General features: G+C 39.7%; 1 protein-coding gene across 1 annotated transcript; it reads left to right on the top strand.

Moving 5' to 3' along the window:
- Positions 1-4009: 4009 nt before the first annotated feature.
- Positions 4010-10770, top strand: LOC131148177 (uncharacterized). The gene is made up of 2 exons (XM_058097907.1): positions 4010-4060; positions 10339-10770. The coding sequence occupies exons 1-2, from the start codon at positions 4010-4012 to the stop codon at positions 10768-10770; spliced, it is 483 nt and encodes a 160-aa protein (XP_057953890.1).
- Positions 10771-21551: the final 10781 nt, after the last annotated feature.

Here is a 21551-nt window from a genome sequence, read left to right as displayed (position 1 = left end):
GTGAAAATCCCAAATTCTCATGGTCTTGATTTGGAATCCGCCTCATATACATGGCACATCTTCATGCTCATGACCCATGTACATTCTAATTTCAAATGTAATGTTAAAAAAAAAACTATCCTGCAATAATCAAACATGAGTGTCCATAAATGTTCGGCAAAAGATAGGGTAATTATCTTAAAATTATCGGGTGAGCTCAATGATTAAACTTTTAGAAAAAATTGGGCATTTTAATTAAAATTAGAATCTTAAATGCATGAAATTAAATGCATAATTACACAACTGTGGCGCATAATCACTTATGTACTGTTATATGTATAACACGAAAATACTCATGTTGGCACGCACTGATATTAGTTTATTTCCCTTACTGAGAAGTGTCTCACCCCAAATTATATAAACATTTCAGGAGCCCCAGATAGGAGAGTGGATAAAGCTCCGCAGTGCTAGAATTCAATAGTCCTACCCTACCTAAAGGGTAAGTCAATTTGCTAGGGTCAAAAGAGTGTTTGAGTGGCGACCCTAGGACTCTTTTTGCATATTTTGGGATGTGTGTATTCATACGATAGTTGTAGTAAGACTATGGTAATGTGTTGATTGATAATTGGTATGTATATGAGTTTATGTTTCCTACTGCTTAGGCTTTCGTGCTATATTTCCCTGGTACTCATGGGTCCAGGTTGATTATGGTTTGCCAAGATTATTATGTTGGATACTACTATTATGGGAAAAAATAATGTGGTAAAATTGAGCAGGTCATTACAATTTCGTATCAGAGCCTAGGTTGCAAAACTTTGTAGACTTTAAAGTGCAGTGAAAACGATACCAGAGTATAGGAAAAAGATTTAAGGTTTTGTTCTATAGTCTAGAGGCAGGACTTCCATTGTGGTTTTTGTGTTTTTCCTAGGGTGATGATTTTAGGAAAACGATAGTAAACTACTGTCGGGTTGTGTTTCTAGAATGCGGGACTAGATTTGGGTATAAGATGAGGATGTCAAGATAGGGAACTATGTTAGGTACATAAACCGTAAGGGTAGGGTCTCTAAATCACATTTATTATTTTTCAAGATGGACCCTAGAGTAGGTAGTGCCCATGCGAATGAGAGTGATGGAGCAGGGCTCTCGAGTGCAACCAGGACTGATTCTGATGCGGTACTACGTAGCATGGCTCAACAGGTTATGGCTGAGATTGCTAGGAGCTCCAAAGAGCAGGGAGGCCCATCTGTAGGCCATGGGTGCACGATAGAGAAGTTTACCAAGATGAATCCTCTAGCATTTTCAAGAGGAGTTGATCTTGCAACCGCCAAGAATTAGATGCAGGAGATCAAGAAAGTCTTGGCCGTATTACAGTGTATGGAGGAATAGAGGGTCCTCTTCGCCACATATAAACTGATAGGGGAGGCCAAGAGATGGTGGACTACTATGAGACTTCTGAAATAGCAGAGGATGACACTGATGGCTATGACATGGGACCGATTTAAAGAATTATTCTTTGGCAGATATTTACCAACCACTGTTAGGGAAGCTAAAGTGGAAGAGTTCCTAAATCTGAAGCAAAGACACCAATCGGTCCAGTAATATGTGGCGCGATTTATAGAGCTATCTCGCTTCACTCTGTATATTTTTCCTGATGAAGTGAAGAAGGTGAGACAGTTTGAAAAAGGATTGAGGCAAGGCATTACTAAAGATATAGGATTTTTCTGAGTTAGTCGACAGAGCAACCTTGGCCGAGGTTAGTGAGCATATGGACATAGAGGAGCAGGGACAGAGGAAGAGGTTTGCACCTTCAGGCTTCTAGCAAGGACCTAGGCATGGTCAGTAGAGGAGAGGAAACTATGGCATAGGACAAAGGCAGGAGACTGGAGGTCGTGAGGTTCAGATGGTGTAGAATTCTTCTGTCTATCAGACTTATGGGTAGAGACACTGGGGAGAGTGTCGAGTGGGGAGAGTTATCTGTTATCGCTATAGTAGATAGGTACATCTAGTGTGAGACTTCCCTACACCACCAGATATCACACCTGCCCCTAGACCACACCTGGGAGGCTATCAGGTGCCACGTGGAGGCCAGTAGAGGAATACAGCTCCAGCTAGAATTTTTTCTTTAACGTCGGGTGATGTTGAGACAGTTGGTGACGTGGTGACAGGTACGGTTAACATGTTTTCCTTTAAAGTTATTGTATTATTTGATTCAGAAGTCACATACTCGTTTGTGTCTAAGAAGTGCACGAGACTATATGGGGCAGAAACACAGTTGTTAGACATTGAACTGTTAGTAACTACACTGATTGGGTCAACAGTGAGGTGTAGCAGAGTGCTCTGAGGCTGTCAAGTTGATATCTAGGGGAAAGTCTTGTCTACTGATTTAATAGTTCTAGACATGCAGGGTTCGATGTAATATTTGGTATGGATTGGCTAGCAGCTAATTTTTCTAGTATAGATTGTCATTCATGAGAAGTGATATTCAGACCTCCGGAAGACCAGAATTTAGGCTTATAGGGTCGTGAGTGCAATCCCTACCTCAATTAGTTTCAACTATTTAGGCGAGGAGACTGCTCTTGAGTGGTTTCTAGGGATTCATGGCATTTCTGAAGGAAATGCTAGGGAATGAATTAAAACTCACTAATACAACGTTAGTAATGGATTTTATAGATGTTTTTCTAGATGAGTTACTGGACTTGCCACTTGATCGGGAGGTAGATTTTCTTATTGATCTGCTTCTAGGTACAGCGCCGATCTCTAAAGCACCTTAGAGAATGGAGCCACCAGAGTTGGTAGAATTAAAAAATCAGTTGCAAGATTTGCTTGATAAAGGTTTTATCCGACCCAGTGTATCTCCATAGGGAGCCCCGGTGCTTTTTCTTAAGAAGAAAGACGGGACCATAAGGATGTGTATATATTATAAGAAAATTAATAAAATGACAATCAAGAAAAAGTATCCTCTACCCTGTATAGATGATTTATATGACCAACTCTAGGGTACACAGGTGTATTCCAAGATTGACCTTAGATCAGGCTATCACCAGGTGAAAGTGAAAGCAAAAGACGTCTAGAAAACACTTTCAGGACCAGATATAGGCATTATGAATTCCTGGTTATGTCATTTGGTCTGACGAATGCTCCTATGATATTCATGGATTTGATGAATAGAATCTTCAACCAATATTTAGACCAGTTTGTTGTTATTTTTATTGATGATGTGTTGGTCTATTCAGGAAGTTATGAGGAGCATGAGATGCATTTGAAGCAGGTTTTACAGATGCTCAGGGAAAAGAAGTTATATGCCAGGTTCAGTAAATGTGAATTCTAGCTTGAGAAGGTTGTGTTTTTAGCGCATGTCATCTCAGGGGATGGAATTTCTGTGGATCCTAATAAAATTGATGCGGTAGTGAATTGGGCTAGACCGAGGAACGTTCAGGAGATCAGGAGTTTCTTGGGGCTAGTTGGGTATTACCGTCATTTTGTTGAGGGATTCGTAGCGTTATCGGGGTCTCTAACATGACTGACTAGGAAGAATACCAAATTTGAATGGGACAACAGCTGTGAGTAGAGCTTTCAGGAATTAAAGCAAAGGCTTGTCACAACACCAATGTTGATCATCCCGTCAGGGGGTGAGGGTTATGTCATATACAGTGATGTGTCCTTAAAGGGACTTGGTTATGTATTGATATAGCATGGTAGGGTGGTAGCGTATGCTTCCAGATAGTTGAAAGAATATGAAAAGAACTACCCTACCCATGATCTTGAATTGGCTGCAGTAGTACATGCATTGAAGATTTGGAGGCATTACCTGTATGACGAGCAATGTAAAATCTTCTCTAACCATAAGAGTTTAAAGTACTTTTTCACTCAAAAGGAACTGAATATGAGGCAAAGAAGGTGGTTGGATCTTATTAAAGACTTCTATTATACTATTAGTTATCACCTAAGAAAAGCAAACGTGGTAGCTGATGCGTTAAGCAGGAAGTCTGTGGGATCAGTGTTTTCAGCTTTAGAGATTCAGTATCCGATCATGATGGATCTAGAGAAACTCGACATAGAATTAGTTGAGAATGGTCCTCAGGTATGTATTTCTAGTTTAGTGGTGTAGCCAACTCTACATGAAATGATTAAAGCTGCTTAGAAAGAGGACCCAAAATTAGAAGAGGTAATGGTCATAGTACAAAGTGGTCAGGGAGAGGAGTTCAGTATCACAGATGATGGGGCTTTGCGGTTCCGTTCTAAATTATGTGTTCCTACTAATGCTGATATCACAAAGACCATCTTAGAAGAGGCTCACAAATCTTTATACACAGTACATCTCGGCAGCACGAAAATGTATAAGGATTTATAGGAGTCTTATTGGTGGAGTTGTATGAAGAAGGAGATTTCCGAGTATATAGCACAGTATTTGACGTGCGAGTAGGTAATGGCTGAGCACCAAAGGCCGGCAGGCTAGTTGCAACCACTCTTTATCTCAGAGTGTAAATGGGATCACATATCTACAGATTTTGTTTCAGGGCTACCGTCCACATTGCATGGCCAGAATGCAATTTGGGTGATTGTAGATCATTTGACTAAGACCACCCATTTCCTTCCCATCAAGATCAGCTACCCTATTAACATACTGGTAGAGATTTATATTCAATAAATAATCCATTCTCACGGTGTGCCGGTGTCTATAGTGTCAAATCGGGACCCGCGTTTCACGTCACGATTTTGGAAGAGCTTGTAGGAAGCTCTAGAGTCTTAGTTATCTTTTAGTATGACGTTCCATCCTCGGTCAGATGAGCAGACTTAGAGGATGATACAAATATTATAAGATATGCTTCGAGCATGCATGCTAGACTTTGGGGGCAATTGAACTCAGTTTATGCCACTGGTAGAGTTTGCGTACAATAATAGTTATCAGGCCAGCATTGGCATGGCACCATTTGAGGAGTTATATGGTAGGAGATGTCATTCTCCTTTATATTGGGATGAGATGGGTGAGTGGCAAGTTATGAAGCCAGAGTTAGTACATCAAGTGTATGATAAAGTTCGGCTAATCAGAGATAGAATTAGTGCGGCTCAGTGTTGACAGAAGAGTTACGCTGATAACTGCCATAGGAAGTTGGAGTTTGATATTGACACTCATGTGTTTTTGAAAATAGCTTTGTTAAAAGGGGTTATGAGATTTGGGAAGAAAGGTAAACTTAGCCCTAGGTTCATTGGCCAATTTGAGATTCTAGAGAAAGTGGGGCCAGTTGCCTACAGGTTAGTTTTACCACCAGTGTTGTCTAGGATACATGACATATTCCACGTTTCCATGTTGAGGAAATACGTCGCAAATCCTTCTCATGTGATCAGTCATGGTGAATTAAAGCTCAGTGATTCACTAGTTTATGAGGAGGTACCAATACAAATTCTGGACAATAAGGAACAAAAATTACGTAATAAGAAGATTCCTCTTGTGAAAATCTTATGGAGGAATCACGCAATAGAAGAAGCATCTTCGGAGCTCGAGGAACAGATAAGACAAAAATACCCACAATTGTTCCATGGGGTTTAGTTATAATCAAGTAAAGTATATGTAATTATGCAATGTTTCTTTTGCAGGTTAGTCAAAGTAAGTAGTATTTTGGTTTTGGGAGAATTTTATTTTGTATATGTAATCTCCCAGAACCTTGTATGTAACCACGGTATTCCTCCACCGTAAGTGAGGGTAAGTAATAAAATAAGTAGACTGTTTTCTTTAGGGGATGGTGAATCATGTGGATAGCAAATTTCGAGGACGAAATTTTTATAAGGAGGGAAGAATGTAGTGACCCAAAGAATTATGGTATTTAAATAATAAAGAGGGAAAAAAATAAATTTTAAAGGGGGGTCTTCGCATTCGTCGAAGAAGTTGCTTATACGGATCGTCGACGGGGACACATGTTTCATTGACGAGAAGTTACCGAGAGGTTATTTTCAGTTCTGAATTTCATCAATGAGGAATAGCATTCATCAACAAACTTCCTTCATGGCGTCATCGAGGAAGTGACATGGCTCATCGACAAGTGCAAGTGTATAAATAGTCCTAAATCTGGATTTTAAGGCAAAAACTTGCAAGTCTCACTTTCTCTTACTACATTTTCATCCTCCACTCCTTTCTAAGTTTTTAGGTCGAATTCTTGCTAGTTCGATGATCTGAGGTCACCACAACACTCCTGGGAAAGTTCTCTTCAAGTCTGCTGGAGTGGATCATTGGTGGGGCTAACTTGGACTCCATCCCAAATTCAGGGTAAGACTTTTTATTCAGTATTTGGCTTTCGTACAGTTGTAGAAAATGTAGCAGTCAAAGAAATAGTGAAGTTTTGTTCTGGGAAATGTGGTTTACAGGGTGTTGAACGGGGAACCCTACAAGCGTAAGACTAGATATTGTAGCGACTTTTCAAGAATCGGGTAAGGGGATAAACTAAGTCAGGATTTTTATGAAAATGTATTTATTATTATTCAACATTTAATTTTAGATAAATATGCATGTTATAGAATTATGTTGGAAATAATTTTCTTGAACAGAAATATGATTAATATCTCTTTTGTGTGGCACAAGTAAAATTTACAATGGAAATTTATGATGATGGAATATTATGTTTACAAAATACATATTTTTTTACTGCTTCTGGGAAAATGTTAAATGATATAGGGATTTTCCAAACTAAGAGTTTTTATATGATATATCGGCATACAGGCCCAGAGTTTTTATATGATATGTCGGCATACAAGCCAAGAGTTTTATATGACATATCGGCGTACGTGCTGAGGGTTTTATGATATATCGGTGTACGGGCTGAGGGTTTTATGATATATTGGTGTACGGGCCGAGGGTTTTTGTATGATATGTCGGCGTACGGGTTGAGGAAATTTATATGAGATATTGTCGTACGGGCCAAGCTTTTTATATGTTATGCGAAATTATATGAAGATACTAACACAACAGATATGATTATGTATTAGCCATGTATCATTATTTAAAAATATGCTATACGTAATCAGAACCTAGTTGGCTTGGTTTAGGCTTTCACGAAGCACAGTATCGTAGCTATATGATCACGATCATGTTTATGTTAGTGCTACCGCTTGCTGTACGAGGCAATGGGATAATGGCAGTCAATGTGGTTTATTGTAGTGTTGGCACCATCTAGTGTACGGACCAGGAGTAGCAAACCCATCATACTTATAGACTTTTGCTTTTGACTCGACAATGGTCGGCCAACCATTGTCAGGTCCCACCTTCGGGCTGCACATCCCAATCATGTGGGGGTAAGACATGATACCAGCTAGCTAACCATCGAGGATGTTTTCTATGTACAGTTATATGAGATGATTTATATGCATGGAAAATCAGTATGTTATACCATGTTATGTTTATATATGTTTTCCCAAAAATGAAACAAATGGTTTTACCAAGTAAGCTTATGTACTATTATATGTATAACACGAAAATACTTGTGCTGCCACACATTGATATTAGTTTATTTCCCTTATTGAAAGGTGTCTCACTCCAAATTATATAAACATTTCAGGAGCCCCAGAAAGAAGAGCAGATAAAGCTCTGCAGCACTAAAGTTCGACAGTCCTACCCTACTTGAAGGATAAGTCATTTTGCTATGGTCAGAAGGGTGTTTGGGTGGTGACCCTAGGACACTTTTTGGATGTTTTGGGATGTGTGTATTCAGATGATTGTTGTAGAAAGACTCTGGTATTGTGTTGATTGATAATTGGTATGTATATGAGTTTATGTTTCCTGCTGCTTAGGTTTCCGTGCTGTATTTCCCCAGTACTCATAGGTCCAGGTTGATTATGGTTTGCCAGGATTATTATGTTAGATACTATTATTATGGAAAAAAAAATAATATGGTAAAATTAAGCAGGTCGTTACAGTTTGGTATCAGAGCCTAGGTTGCTAGGTTCTATAGAATTTAGAGTGCAACAGAAATGATACCAGAGTATAGGAAAAGGATAAGGTTTTGCTATAGAGTCTAGAGGCAGGACTTCTGTGGTGGTTTCTATGTTTTTCTTAGGTTGACGATTTCAGGAAAACTATAGTAAAGTATTTTAGGGTTGTGTTCCTAGAATGTAGGACTGGATTTGGGAATAAGATGAGGATGTCAAGATAGGGAACTATGTTAGGTATATAAATCGTAAGGATAGGGTCTCTAAATCACGTTTTTTTCTTTTCAGGATGGACCCTAAAGGATGTAGTGCCCATGCGAGCAATAGTAATGGAGTAGGGCCCTCGAGTGCAGGCGGAACTAATTCTGATGCGGTACTACGCAGCGTGGCTGTTGATTAAGGTGTAATCCCAAGAGGGGGGTCAATTGGGTATTTTAAAAATTCTTTCAAACTTATTTGACAATTAATTCCTCTTCCTGTATTTGACAAATTACTTTTTAAGTTTGTGTGAGATTATTCAACATACATACATGCAATGTAAACAATGAAGTATATTGCGGAAATTAAAAGATAAGGGAAGAGAGAAGACAAACACAGTTTTACGAGGTTCAGCCAACTCGGCCTATGTTCTCACCTTGAGCAACCCACTCAAGGATTCCACTATAATCCCTGCTCATTAAATTGGGATGGAGCTTCCCTTACAATCCGCTGCTTACAAGAGGCACAACTTCCTCCTAACCCGCTACTTACAAGAGATACAACTCTCTCCTCTAACCCCGATTCACAAGCCCATGAATACAATGAATCTGTAAAACACTCAAAATTTACTCCAAAAAAAAGCTAGTGAGTACAATTTAAATTCCTAATACATTAACATATGATAAAACTTGAAGCTCATAATGTATGGAACAATACAATAGTTTATGTATGATATGCTTCCACACACAAAGTCCTTTTTATCAAGTCTCCCAAAAATATTTATATAAATCAAAACTTTGGAGAAGTTAGATTTAATCTTTGAATACAAAAGTAGCTTTGAAGATTGCAAAGATTTTAAACACACTTTGTCAAAAACAGTATTTCTCTCAAGATTTCAATCTCAATGTGATCCTGGTAATATTTTACTTAATGAATATATATATATATATAAGTATCTATATGATGAGAATACCAATGATCAACAAACTTAATATATGATTTTCAGAAAATATCCTTCAATATATATACAGTTATGCACTTCTAAGGATATCTAACCAAATAGTTTAGAAGTATCCAAAATATCAATTTTTAACTTTGAAACACACTTGAATGATAACTCTTTAATCAATGGCCAAATAAATACTTTCTCAAGTATTAACCTTGTCAAAAGCAATTTTATATGAATATGAAAACTCAATATCAAACTTCTCTGAAGATATTCAATAACAAATGTTGATATGCAAACCTCTTGAAAAGCCAAATGAATTAACAAAACCTCAAGACCAAGATGAGAATAAGATGTTTAACTGAATCCCCTTTTATTTTCAGAGTAGATTTGCCTAAGCTTGATGAATATAAGCTAGAGTGCAGGCAATCGTATAGCTTTATGCTCATATTTCTTAATTCTCTTTCAAACAAAGTTCTCTTCTCTTCTCTTTTCTCTTGGCTTACATACTAGGATTTAGATATTCAATATATATAGTGTCTTACCCTTAGAATTGATCTCAACTGTTGGATCAAAATATAGCTCGTGTGTTTGCACAACAAAAATTAAATTTTTAATCTTTCCCGCAACTTCTGACGACTGAGGTTGAGGGCCCAAACGACTGAAGATCTTAAAGCTTTAAGAAAAAATAACCTGGACACAGGATCAAAGGACCAAGGTCAAGGGTCAAACGACTGAAGTGTCAAGTTCAGATGACCGAAGTCAAGGTTCAGTCATCTGAGGTGCTTCTACCAGTTTCTGTTTCTCACCCATAAATCTTCAGATGTCTGAAGTAATTCTTCAAGCGACCGAAGGTGAGTTCCGGTAACTGAAGTCCCTATTTTCTGAATTTTTCTTTGCTAATTTAAAATTCTGCTCTACTTTCTTTCTTGGGTCTTTTGTAAAAATACTTTCCAAGGTTTTTAAGATATTTCTAAGTCCATGAAAGTCTCGTAATGATGTTCATGAAATGCATGAGTCCTAAAGTCATTCCAGGGTATATGTCGAGCCTCAAATTAAAGTATACATAAATGTAAATACATGAGTTCTAAGTACCCATTCCCATGACATTCTTGAACTTTGTCTCTTGTATCTTGATTCTCATACTCATTGAGTTCCATGGATCATACCAAGACATGTCATCTTTACTTTATCGCTTCTATGACTCGTTATCCTTTCGTGCATGCTTAATATGGTTCTTGTTCACAAATTCAATGCACAAATCAAATACCAAGTGATTTTTCATTATCAAAAATCAGATTGGACTTGTAGAGTCAACAGTGGCTCTGCAGGTTATGGTTGAGATCGCTAGGAGCTCTAGAGAGCAAGGAAGCCCATCTGTAGGCCATGAGTGCATGATAGAAAAGTTTACCAAGATGAATCCTCTGAAACTTTCGAGAAGAGTTGATCCTGCAGCTACTATGAATTGGATGAAGGAGATCGAGAAAGTCTTGGTCGTATTACAGTGTACGGAGGAACAAAGGGTCCTTTTTCCGACCTATAAACTAACAAGGGAGGCTGAGAGGTGGTGGACTTTTTTTAAACTTCTGGAGCAGCGGAGGACGACACCGATAGCTATGACATGGGACCAATTTAAAGAATTATTCTCTGACAAATATTTCCTAGCCACTGTTAGGGAAGCTAAAGTGGAAGAGTTCTGGAATCTGAAGCAAGGACAGCAGTCCATCTAGCAGTATGCGGCGCGATTTATAAAGCTATCTCGCTTTGCTCCGTATATTGTTCCTAATGAAGTGAAGAAGACGAGACAGTTTGAAAGAGGATTAAGGCGAGGCATATACAAGCAGGTGGTAGTACTAAAGATACAGGATTTTTCTGAGTTAGTTGATATAGCAGCCTTGGCCGAGGTTAGTGAGCGTATGGACGTAGAGCAGCAGGGACAAAGGAAGAGATCTGCACCTTTAGGCTTCCAGCAGAGACCTAGGAACGGCCAGTGGAGGAGAGGAAACTATGGCATAGGACAAAGGTAGGAGACTGAAGGTCGTGAGGTTTAGATGGTGTAGAATTCTCCTGTCTGTCAGACTTATGGGAGGAGACATTAGGGAGAGTGTCGAGTGGGGAGGGTTGTCTGCTATCACTGTGGTAGACAGCAACATCTAGTGCGAGACTGCCCTACACCACCAGATATCGCACCTTCCCTTAGACCACACTGGGGAGGCTATCAGGTGTCACGTGGAGACCAGTAGAGTAATATAGCTCTAGCCAGAATTTTTGCTTTGACATCGGGTGATACTAAGACAACCGGTGACATGGTGACAGGTATGGTTAGCATGCTTTCCTTTAAAGTTATTGTATTATTTGATTTAGGAGCCACACACTCGTTTGTGTTTATGGAGTGCACTAGACTACGTGGGGCAGAAACACAATTGTTAGACATTGAACTTTTACTAACTACGTTGATTGGGTCAATAGTGAGGTGTAACAGAGTGCTCGAAGGTTATCCAGTTGATATCCAGGGGAAAGTCTTGTCTACTGATTTAATAGTGCTAGACATGCATGGGTTTGATGCAATATTTGGTATGGATTGGCTAGCAGCTAATTTTGCTAGTATAGATTGTCATTCATGAGAAGTGATATTCAGACCACCGAGAGGACCAGAATTAAGGTTTATAGGGTTGAGGGTGCAATCCCCGCCTCAATCAGTTTCAGCAATTTAGGCGAGGAGACTGCTCCTAAGTGGTTACCAGGGATTCGTGGCATTTGCAAAGGAAATGTCTGGGAATGAATTAAAATTCACTAGCACGCCAGTAGTAAAGGATTTTATAGATGTTTTTCCAGATAAGTTACCGGGCTTGCCACCTGATTAGGAGGTATATTTTCCTATTGATCTGCTTTTAGGTACAGCGTCGATCTCTAAAGCACCTTATAGAATGGCACCAACAGAGTTCGTAGAATTAAAGAATCAATTGCAAGATTTTCTTAATAAAGATTTTATCCGACCCAGTGTATCTCCGTGGGGAGCTCCAATGCTATTTGTGAAGAAGAAAGACGGGACCATGAGGATGTGTATAGATTATAGGGAAATTAATAAAGTGACAATCAACAACAAGTATCCTCTACCCCATATAGATGATTTATTTGACCAACTCCGGGGTACACGGGTGTATTCCAAGATTAACCTTAGATCAGGCTATCATCAGGTGAAAGTGAAAGCAAAAGGCGTCTAGAAAACACTTTCAGGACCAGATATGGCCATTATAAATTCCTGGTTATGTCGTTTGGTCTGATGAATGCTCCTGCGATATTCATGGTTTAATGAATAGAATCTTCCACCAATATTTAAACCAATTTGTTGTTATTTTTATTGATGATGTGTTGGTCTATTCAAGGAGTTATGAGGAGCATAAGAAGCATTTGAAGTAAGTTTTATAGACGCTTAGGAAAAAAATTTATATGCCAAGTTCAGTAAATGTGAATTTTGGCTCAAGAAGGTTGTGTTTTTAAGGCATGTCATCTCAGGGGATGGAATTTCGGTGGATCCTAGTAAAATTGATGCGGTAGTGGATTGGGCTAAACCAAGGAACGTTCACGAGATTAGGAATTTCTTGGAGCTAGCTGAGTATTACCATCATTTTGTTGAGGGATTCTCAGCGTTATCAGGACCTCTGACAGGACTGACTAGGAAGAATACCATATTTGAATGGGACGACAGCTGCGAGCAGAGCTTTCAGGAATTGAAGCAAAGGCTTGTCACGACACTAGTGTTGATCATCCTGTTAGGGGGTGAGGGTTATGTCATATACAGTGATGTGTCCTTGAAGGGACTTGCCTGTGTAGTGATGCAGCATGGTAGGGTGGTAGCGTATGCTTCTAGACAGTTGAAAGAATATGAAAAGAACTACCCTACCCATGATTTTGAATTGGCTGCAGTAGTATATGCATTGAAGATTTGGAAGCATTACGTGTATGACGAGCAATGTGAAATTTTCTTCGACCATAAAAGTTTAAAGTACTTTTTCACTCAGAAGGAACTAAATATGAGGCAAAGAAGGTGGTTGGAGCTTATTAAATATTTTTATTGTACTGTTAGTTATCACCTAGGAAAAGCAAACGTGGTAGCTGATGCGTTAAGGAGGAATCTTGTGGGACCAGCATTTGCCACTTTTGAGATTCAGTATTCGATCATGATGGATTTAGAGAAACTCGGCATAGAATTGGTTGAGAATGGTCCTCATGTATGTATTGCTAGTTTAGTGGTGCAGCCTACTCTACAAGAAAGGATTAAAGTTGCTCAAAAAGAGGATCTAGAATTAGCAAAGGTAATGGTCAGTGTAACGACCCAACCTTTCATACGGGCCCAGGTAGCTACCAAACATACAATATACCTGTACCTATTCAAGATACATAAACAACCCATCCTAAACAAGGACATACGAGCGTAAATCATACATAATTACAATGTAAATGTTGCGGAAAAACATTTACATCCATTGGGATTTCTACTAAACTTATACTAGAGTTTACTATTATATCCTTAATATACAATCATCCAGATCCAAAATGAAACCAGCCAATACAATCCCCAAAGAGGATGTTCCAACTAATATTAATCCACATAATCTACTTACATATGCTATAACCAAAAATGACTTCCCGAGTCCCTCTAGCCACTAGGACTAACGTCCTAAAGGACCTGAAAATGAGGGTTATATAGCGGGGTGAGACACATCTCCGTAAGGAAGAAAGCTTTACAATTAGTGTGTAACCACATGCGAGCGAATATTTCAATATAAACCTGAAATATAAATCAAATGTTTTCAATACTATAATGCATTTAGTATAACATCATACATATTACAAAATTCCCACATTTGTGTTATATTAACTTTACCGTGATCCCAAGAGAGGGGGTGAATTGGTATTTTTAAGTATTATCCCCTAGGTATTTCTCCTAACAACAATATGTTCACAACCCTACGGTCAATCTAATGTGAATAGTATAAATATATCATAAATTAAATAAAGCAGTTTAATTAATCGCACAAGCACCAAAAAGCAGTAAATAAAAGGTGACACGCAAATATGTTATCGAGGTTCGGCTAACTGCCTACATCCCCGCCTTGGCTAACCAGCACAAGGATTATCACAATAACTTGCTCACTTAAACGGGTGGAGCGGCACCTATACAACCAGGTCAAATTATCACAGGGCTGACCTCAACCTTTACACCAATCCTTACCGGGCTGGATTACCGCCCCCTCAGGCCACGTTTAGAATCTCTCAAATATACAATCAAAAGGTACAATATATGGGTGCTTTCACGTAAAGAAAATTTGTACCACAAATGCACACGAACACAAACACCACAGATGATTTAATAATGTAAGCTCAGTGTGGTCTAAGTTGTTCAACTCTCAAACAAGTTTTTCTATCAGTGTAGTACGCACGTGAGAGTGTCAATAATAATCAGTTTATTTCAAAGTATTCAATCCAACGTGTTCACACAGAATATCAAACAAGCCTTAAGAATGTCAATTAGTAGAATATCTCAATCGCACAAATATGTATATGCTTGGACTTGCAAATTATATATGATCTTTGTTTTCAGCAAAAATATATGAGTGAGTAAATATTGCAACAAAGATGTTTCACCTCAAACACAAATATCTCCTCAAATGGTTTTCAAAATAAAGAGCAATAGATATTTGAAAATATTTTGCAACCAAAAGCAAATATGAACTTCTCAAGATATTGCAACAAATATGCAATCTCAGAAGGCTTAGTAAAGTTTTCTTAGGATGAACTTATTGGCTAAGTCCCCTAAGAATCCTTTTGGGTCAGCTCTCAATAAAAATAGATCAATCTCACAACCAAGAGAGAGAAAACCTTCCTATCTAAACACTCAAGAACACTTACAGATGATTTAATAAGTTTCAATGTAAGCTAGAGTGTATTTGGAAGAGTATGAGCAAATGGGAATCAAAAGAGAGTATTTTTGCTTGAGATAAATTTTCTTAATCTTTTTGCTAATGGATGCTTAATTCTCCCAAATGAAGGAGTATATATAGACATACTGAAAATTTTGACCTTTGGGGACCTATTAGGGATTGTTAGAAAAGATTAATGACATTCAAATCAATTTAACCCTGTTTAAAAATATTTAACCCATGGTAAAAATGATGGCAACCCGAGAGGTTTGGTCGACCAAAAATGTTTCGGTCGACCAAGTCTCAAATGGTTTAGTCGACCAGGAAATATTGAACTAAGGGCACGATCGACTAGGAGATGGTGATTTCCCAAATTTTTGAGGTTCGGTCGACCAGGACATTTTGAACTACCTGGTTCGGTCGACCAGACCGCTGGGAATTCTCCCGAGGACCCTTCGGTCGACCAGGTAGTTGGAGAACAAATGTTCTCGATCGACCAGATGGTCAACTGTTGACCCAGGAGGGTTTCGGTCGACCAGGGCCTTTTGAACTACCTAGTTCGGTCGACCAGGTGGTCAAACTTTTGACCCCAGGGAGTTTCGGCCGACCAGGGCCTTTTGAACTACCTTTGCTAGTCGACCAGGTGGTCAAACTTTGACCCAAGGGAGCTTCGGTCGACCAGGGCCTTTTGAACTACCTTTGCTGGTCGATCGGGTGATTAAACTTTGACCCAGGGTGTCTCGGTCGACCAGGCCAAAATGAACTGGCTTGGCTGGTCGACCAAAAGTGCATCGTGTGTGCATTTCGGTCCCGTATTAAAACAAACAAGTCATATTCAAGTGCCTAACAAATATATGTGAAAGTGTGTGTGTCCTAGGGTCACTTGAGGTCCAATTTAAAGACACTGAAAAAGTCCGGCATCAGTCGACCGAAGGGAATACGCTAAGGTCTTTCTATGGTCATTTTTGGTTTGTATCTGGTTTGAGCTTACAAAATAAACCATGCATGTGATGTGTGTGCTTATTACAACTCGAATACTCTAATTACTATTACAGACAAATTTCACTAAAAATTATTACAATTAAAAGCATGAGATTGTCTTCAAGCTTTGAGCTTTCACGTGCCATTGATGATATGCTAATATAAACCTGCACATGAACTAGATATTTATTAAATACAAGAGTATTTGTCATTATCAGAACCAAGGCGTGACCTATAAGGTCAACATGTTAAGATCATGTACATGATTACTAGTACGACCAATAGGTTGGTATCCCAATGGCCTATTTTACCCTGTGGCACAGGTTGTGCTCTGATACTCGTACAATGCCCTTTTCGTGCAGGCACTGCCAAGTATCTACTTATGATCCGAATGCCTCCATTGGCCCAATATCAGCCAATAGTTTCACCCTACTAGCCGACCATCTTGGTACCCACAACGGTTATCACGTGTGTTTGCACTGGTACATCTAGCTACGATATCGCATCGTATTAATTGGTGCAGGAGTATCTTTCGACCCCTTGGACTCAAAAGCTATGGTTCCATTCATCATATACAATTTATATCAAATCATATTACCCTGTGCAATTCTAGTATTTTCACAAACTCATTCATCCATATCTGGTATAATAACCGGCACGTATCCTTTCGATTTACCCTTTTTGTAGCACGGCATGTAACCAGCACCTGTTTTTCAACAATTTCCAGTATAACAAATTGGGATTTTCGGTTCCCATAAACCATATCAATAGTATACAAATTTACAAGCTCGTTTTCACACACATGCTTACACTGATTTCAACAAAAATCCGTTGGATAGTATATAATATAATAAACATCATTTAATGAAAATAAGGGATTTAGCCATCTCCTACATACATAATAATACAAATAAGAAATTTTTGAAACATTTTGGAGACCATACACCAAATCCCATATTTTTACCAAAAATTCGTATTTCGCAAAACTGACATTTTTATCCAGTGTAATTTAACAAATAAGTAGTCAAATCATATATACACTTGTAAGTTATCATATCAGTGATTTAGTTTTACAAAATGACTGTTGTAATAGAATTCCCCTTACCTCAAACCCGAAAGTAGAAACACGAATGGTTTGGTCCAAAACTATGGCCTTGGATCCCCGAAACCTAAAAACCACAGTACATTACTTCATTATAATTACGACCACTTTCTAACTGTATAATCAGAAACAAGATCAGATCCTTACCAGGATTTTTGGGAAAAACCCAAAAATCCTCGAAATAACGATCTGATCCTTTATAGTTGTAGAACTCCTCCTTCTGATTCACACAGACACCTCCAATCGTTGAACCGGACGACGAACGGCGAAGAATCTTAAAGAGAGAGAGAGAGAGAGAGAGAGAGAGAGAGATATTTTTTTGTAAAACTTAGCCCCAAAGCAACCCCTTTTTAGCCTTTAAAGTGCCATTGACTGAGTCAACCTCGTTGACGAAGCGGTGGCTTCGTCGACGAGGCTCTGAATTTCATCGACAAGGATTTTCCGAGAACCTCCTAAAACCCCTCGATATTCCCTCGTTGATGAGGCTCTGAGTTTCATCAACAAGGAACTATAGGGACCTCGTCGACAAAGGCGACCTTTGTCGATGACCCATGCTTTCTTGAAGGTTCGAGTCTCTACAATCTCCCCTCCTTATAAGAATTTTGTCCGCGAAATTTATAAACCCTTACTAAGTATAATTCATCACAAAATACTGCCCAAATTCATTCTATACCCTCACATATGGTGTAGGAATACCGTAGTAATAACATAATGCTTTAAGGGCGTACACTATACAAAACACTTATACATATCCACTTATCTCACTAAATTAGACATTGCTGAACAACTGAGGATACTTCTAACATAACTCAGTTTCTAATTCCCATGAAGCTTCTTGTACTGCATGGTTCTGCCACAATACCTTTACAAGCGGTATTTCCTTAGTCTGTAACTACTGAACCTTCCAATCTAGTACCTACACTGGTACTTCCTCATAAGTTAAAGCATTACTGATCTCTAGAGGTTCGTAACTCAGCACGTGCGAAGGATCAGGCACTTACTTCCTCAGCACCAAAATGTAAAACACGTCATGAACTCTGGATAGTGCTGGAGGTAAAGCCACTCAATAAGCAACTCGACCAATCCTTTTTAGGATCTCAAAAGGACTGATATACCAAGGACTCAACTTCCCTTTCTTTTCGAACCTCATCACCCCTTTCATCGGAGCGATCTTCATAAAGACCATATCTTCTACCTCAAATTCCAGCTCTCGCCGACGAGTATCAGAATAACTCTTCTGCCAACTCTGAGCTGCCTTGATTCTCTCCCTGATCAACTCGACCTTTACAGAGGCCTGCTAAACCAGTTCCAGACCTAGTACCTGCCGCTCACCTACCTAATCCCAGAACAACGGAGATCGACACCAGCGACTATACAGCACCTCATAAGATGCCATCTTTATGCTGGCCTAGTAACTATTGTTATATGCGAATTTGACGAGCAGTAGATACTGTATCCAACTATCACCAAAATCCAGTACACAAGCCCGCAACATATCTTCTAACGTTTGAATAGTCCTCTTAGACTGCCCATCCGTCTGTGGGTGAAAAGATGTATTGAACGTCAGTTGTGTCCCCAAGGCATCCTATAGACTCTTCCAGAAACGAGATGTAAAATGCGGATCTCGATCTGAAACTACAGAAACAGGAACAACGTGAAGTCGTACAATCTCCTACACATATAGCTCTACCATCCTATTCAGAGAATAACTGACTTTAATCAAAATGAAATGTGCAGTCTCTGTTAGCCGATCTACCATGACCCAGATAGCATTTTGCCCATGCACCACCGCAGGTAATCCCAATACGAAATCCATCGAGATATGCTCCCACTTCCACTTGGGGATGTCAAGTGGCTAAAGTGGTTCTGCAAGTCTCTGGTGCTCAACTTTGACCCGCTGACATGTCAGACACTGCTCTACAAAATGGGCGATCTCTCTTTTCATATCGGACCACCAGAAAGATTTCCTCAAATTTCGGTACATTTTTGCACTACCAAGATGTACTGTGTAGAGCAAATGGTGTGCCTCCTCTAGAATGACCCATTTAATCATGGCATCATTCGGTACGCAAACTCTGCCATGAAATTTCAGCATCCCATCACAAGAGATACTGAAATCTGGCTTCAACCCACACTGAATTCCTTCCATAACCACAACTAACTCTAGATCCTTTTTCTGCGCCGCACAGATTCTCTCCTATAAGATCAGCTACACCACCAAGCTAGCAAAAATAGCCTAATGATTCTCTTCTACCACTTCCAAGCCCAACATTTCCAAGTTCATACAAATCTGGTGCTGAATTCTAACCGTTGAAATTGACGCATCAACAGACTTCCGACTCAGAGCATTAGCTACCACATTAGCCTTCCTAGGGTGGTAGCTAATAATACATTTGTAATCTTTTATCAACTCAAGCCATCTGCATTGCCTTATGTTCAGCTCCCTCTAGGTGAAAACGTACTTAAGGCTTTTATGATCAGTAAAAATCTCGCACTTTTCACCGTATAAGTAATGCCTCCAAATCTTCAATGCAAACACTACCGCTACTAATTCCATATCATGTGTCAGGTAGTTTTTCTCATACTCTTTAAGTTTCCAAGAAGCATAAGCAATTACTTTGCCCTGTTGCATTAGAACACAGCCAAGACCCTTCTTAGAGGCGTCACTATAAATAACGAATCCACCATCCCCTGAAGGAATGGTCAGGACTAGAGCAGCAACCAGTCGCCGTTTCAGCTCTTAGAAACTCAGCTCACACTCCTCAATCCAATCATACCTCACGTTCTTCCTCGTGAGTTGTGTCAAAGGACCTGCTAAACTGGAGAACCCTTCCACAAAACGACGCTAGTAGCCTGCAAGACCCAACAAACTTTTGACCTCCCGAACATTCTTCGTTCTCGCCCAACCCACTACCGCCTCTATCTTACTCGGGTCCACTGATACACCTTCCTTGGACACCACGTGACCAAGAAACGTAATATGCTCTAGCCAGAACTCGCACTTCTTCAGTTTAGCATACAATTTCTTATCCCTAAGCATTTGCAATACAAGTCTCAAATGCACTTCATGCTTTGTAGCACTCCTAGAGTACACTAGGATGTCATCGATAAATACCATGACGAACCGGTCTAAATATTCATGAAAGACCCAGTTCATCAAATCCATAAATGCTGCAGGTGCGTTAGTCAAACCAAAAGGCATAACCATAAATTCATAATGGCCATACCGAGTTCGAAACACTGTCTTAGGAATATCTTCCGCTGTCACCTTCAACTGGTGATACCTAGATCGCAGGTCAATCTTAGAGTAGATCTGCGTGCCCTGAAGCTAGTCAAACAGATCATCGATCCTAGGTAGCGGATATTTATTCTTTACCACCACCTTGTTCAATTCCCTGTAGTCGATGCACATCCTCATCGACCCATCCTTCTTCTTAACAAACAAGATTGGTGCTCCCCAAGGAGAAACACTAGGAGGAATGTACCCCTTGTCTAAAAGCTCCTGAAGTTGTTCTTTCAGCTTTTTCAATTCAGCTGGAAGCATACGATATGGAGCTTTCGATATCGGCATCGTACTTGGAGCTAGCTCTATAGCGAATTCCACTTCTTTGTCTAGAGGTAACCCTGGCAGGTCCTCTAGAAACACGTCAGGGAACTCACACACTACAGCAATCGACTCCAGTTTACTTTCTCTAGCCGGCGTGCCTTTCACAAGCTTCAGATAACCTTGGTAGCCATCTAGGAGTAACCTCCTAACTTGCAAAGTTGAAAGGATCTATGGTGCAGAATACACACATGACCCCTGGAATCTGAATTCCTGCTCCCCTGGTGGTCTAAACAACACCTCCCGCCTGCGGCAATCGATACTAACATAACTAGCCGACAACCAGTCCATCCCAAGGATGATATCAAAACCATGCATGTCATAGACCACTAGGTTAATGGGTAGTATTCTTCCCTGAATTTCCATAGGGAAGTCACGGACTTACCTACTACACTCGACTACAAACCTAGATGGCGCAGTCACTACCAGTTCATGATCCAACGGTTGCACCTCCAAACCACACAATTTAACAAATTCACAAGAAATAAAAGAATGTGTAGCTCCGGAATCAAATAATATTATAGATTCATGCAAAAGCACGTAAATGGTACCTGTGATAACATCACTAACATTCTCAGCATCATCAGGAGTCAGGGAATACACCCTGGCCTGGGCCATACCCCCTTGCTAAACTCCTCACTGCACTGAAGCATTTCCCATGTATGGTTGTTGTGAGGCTCCACCACTTCCCTACATCGGATAGTTTCTAGCCTGGTGTCCTTGCCCACCACATCGTATACAAGCTCCCGTAGATAGCCAACACTGACCAACGTGATTCCTACCACACAGAGAGCAACGAGAAGATGTAGTATTCCGCAAAGGACCACCATTCTTCTTCTTCTAATTTTCCTACCTTGCCCTAGACGAAGAACTAGGAGGCGCTGGCCTCTTCTTCGGGAC

The sequence above is a fragment of the Malania oleifera genome, chromosome 2, assembly GCF_029873635.1.
Source record: "Malania oleifera isolate guangnan ecotype guangnan chromosome 2, ASM2987363v1, whole genome shotgun sequence".
In the NCBI taxonomy this organism is placed as follows: Eukaryota; Viridiplantae; Streptophyta; class Magnoliopsida; order Santalales; family Ximeniaceae; genus Malania; species Malania oleifera.
This window is presented reverse-complemented; position numbering and strand designations above follow the sequence as displayed.

What these genes read in the sequence shown, in the direction of transcription:
- LOC131148177 (XM_058097907.1), top strand. Translation starts at nt 4,010, where the DNA reads ATGATGGATCTAGAGAAACTCGACATAGAATTAGTTGAGAATGGTCCT. An exon ending in TAGTTGAGAATGGTCCTCAG is followed by an intron (nt 4,061 to 10,338) that starts GTATGTATTTCT and finishes ATCAAAAATCAG; the next exon opens with ATTGGACTTGTAGAGTCAAC.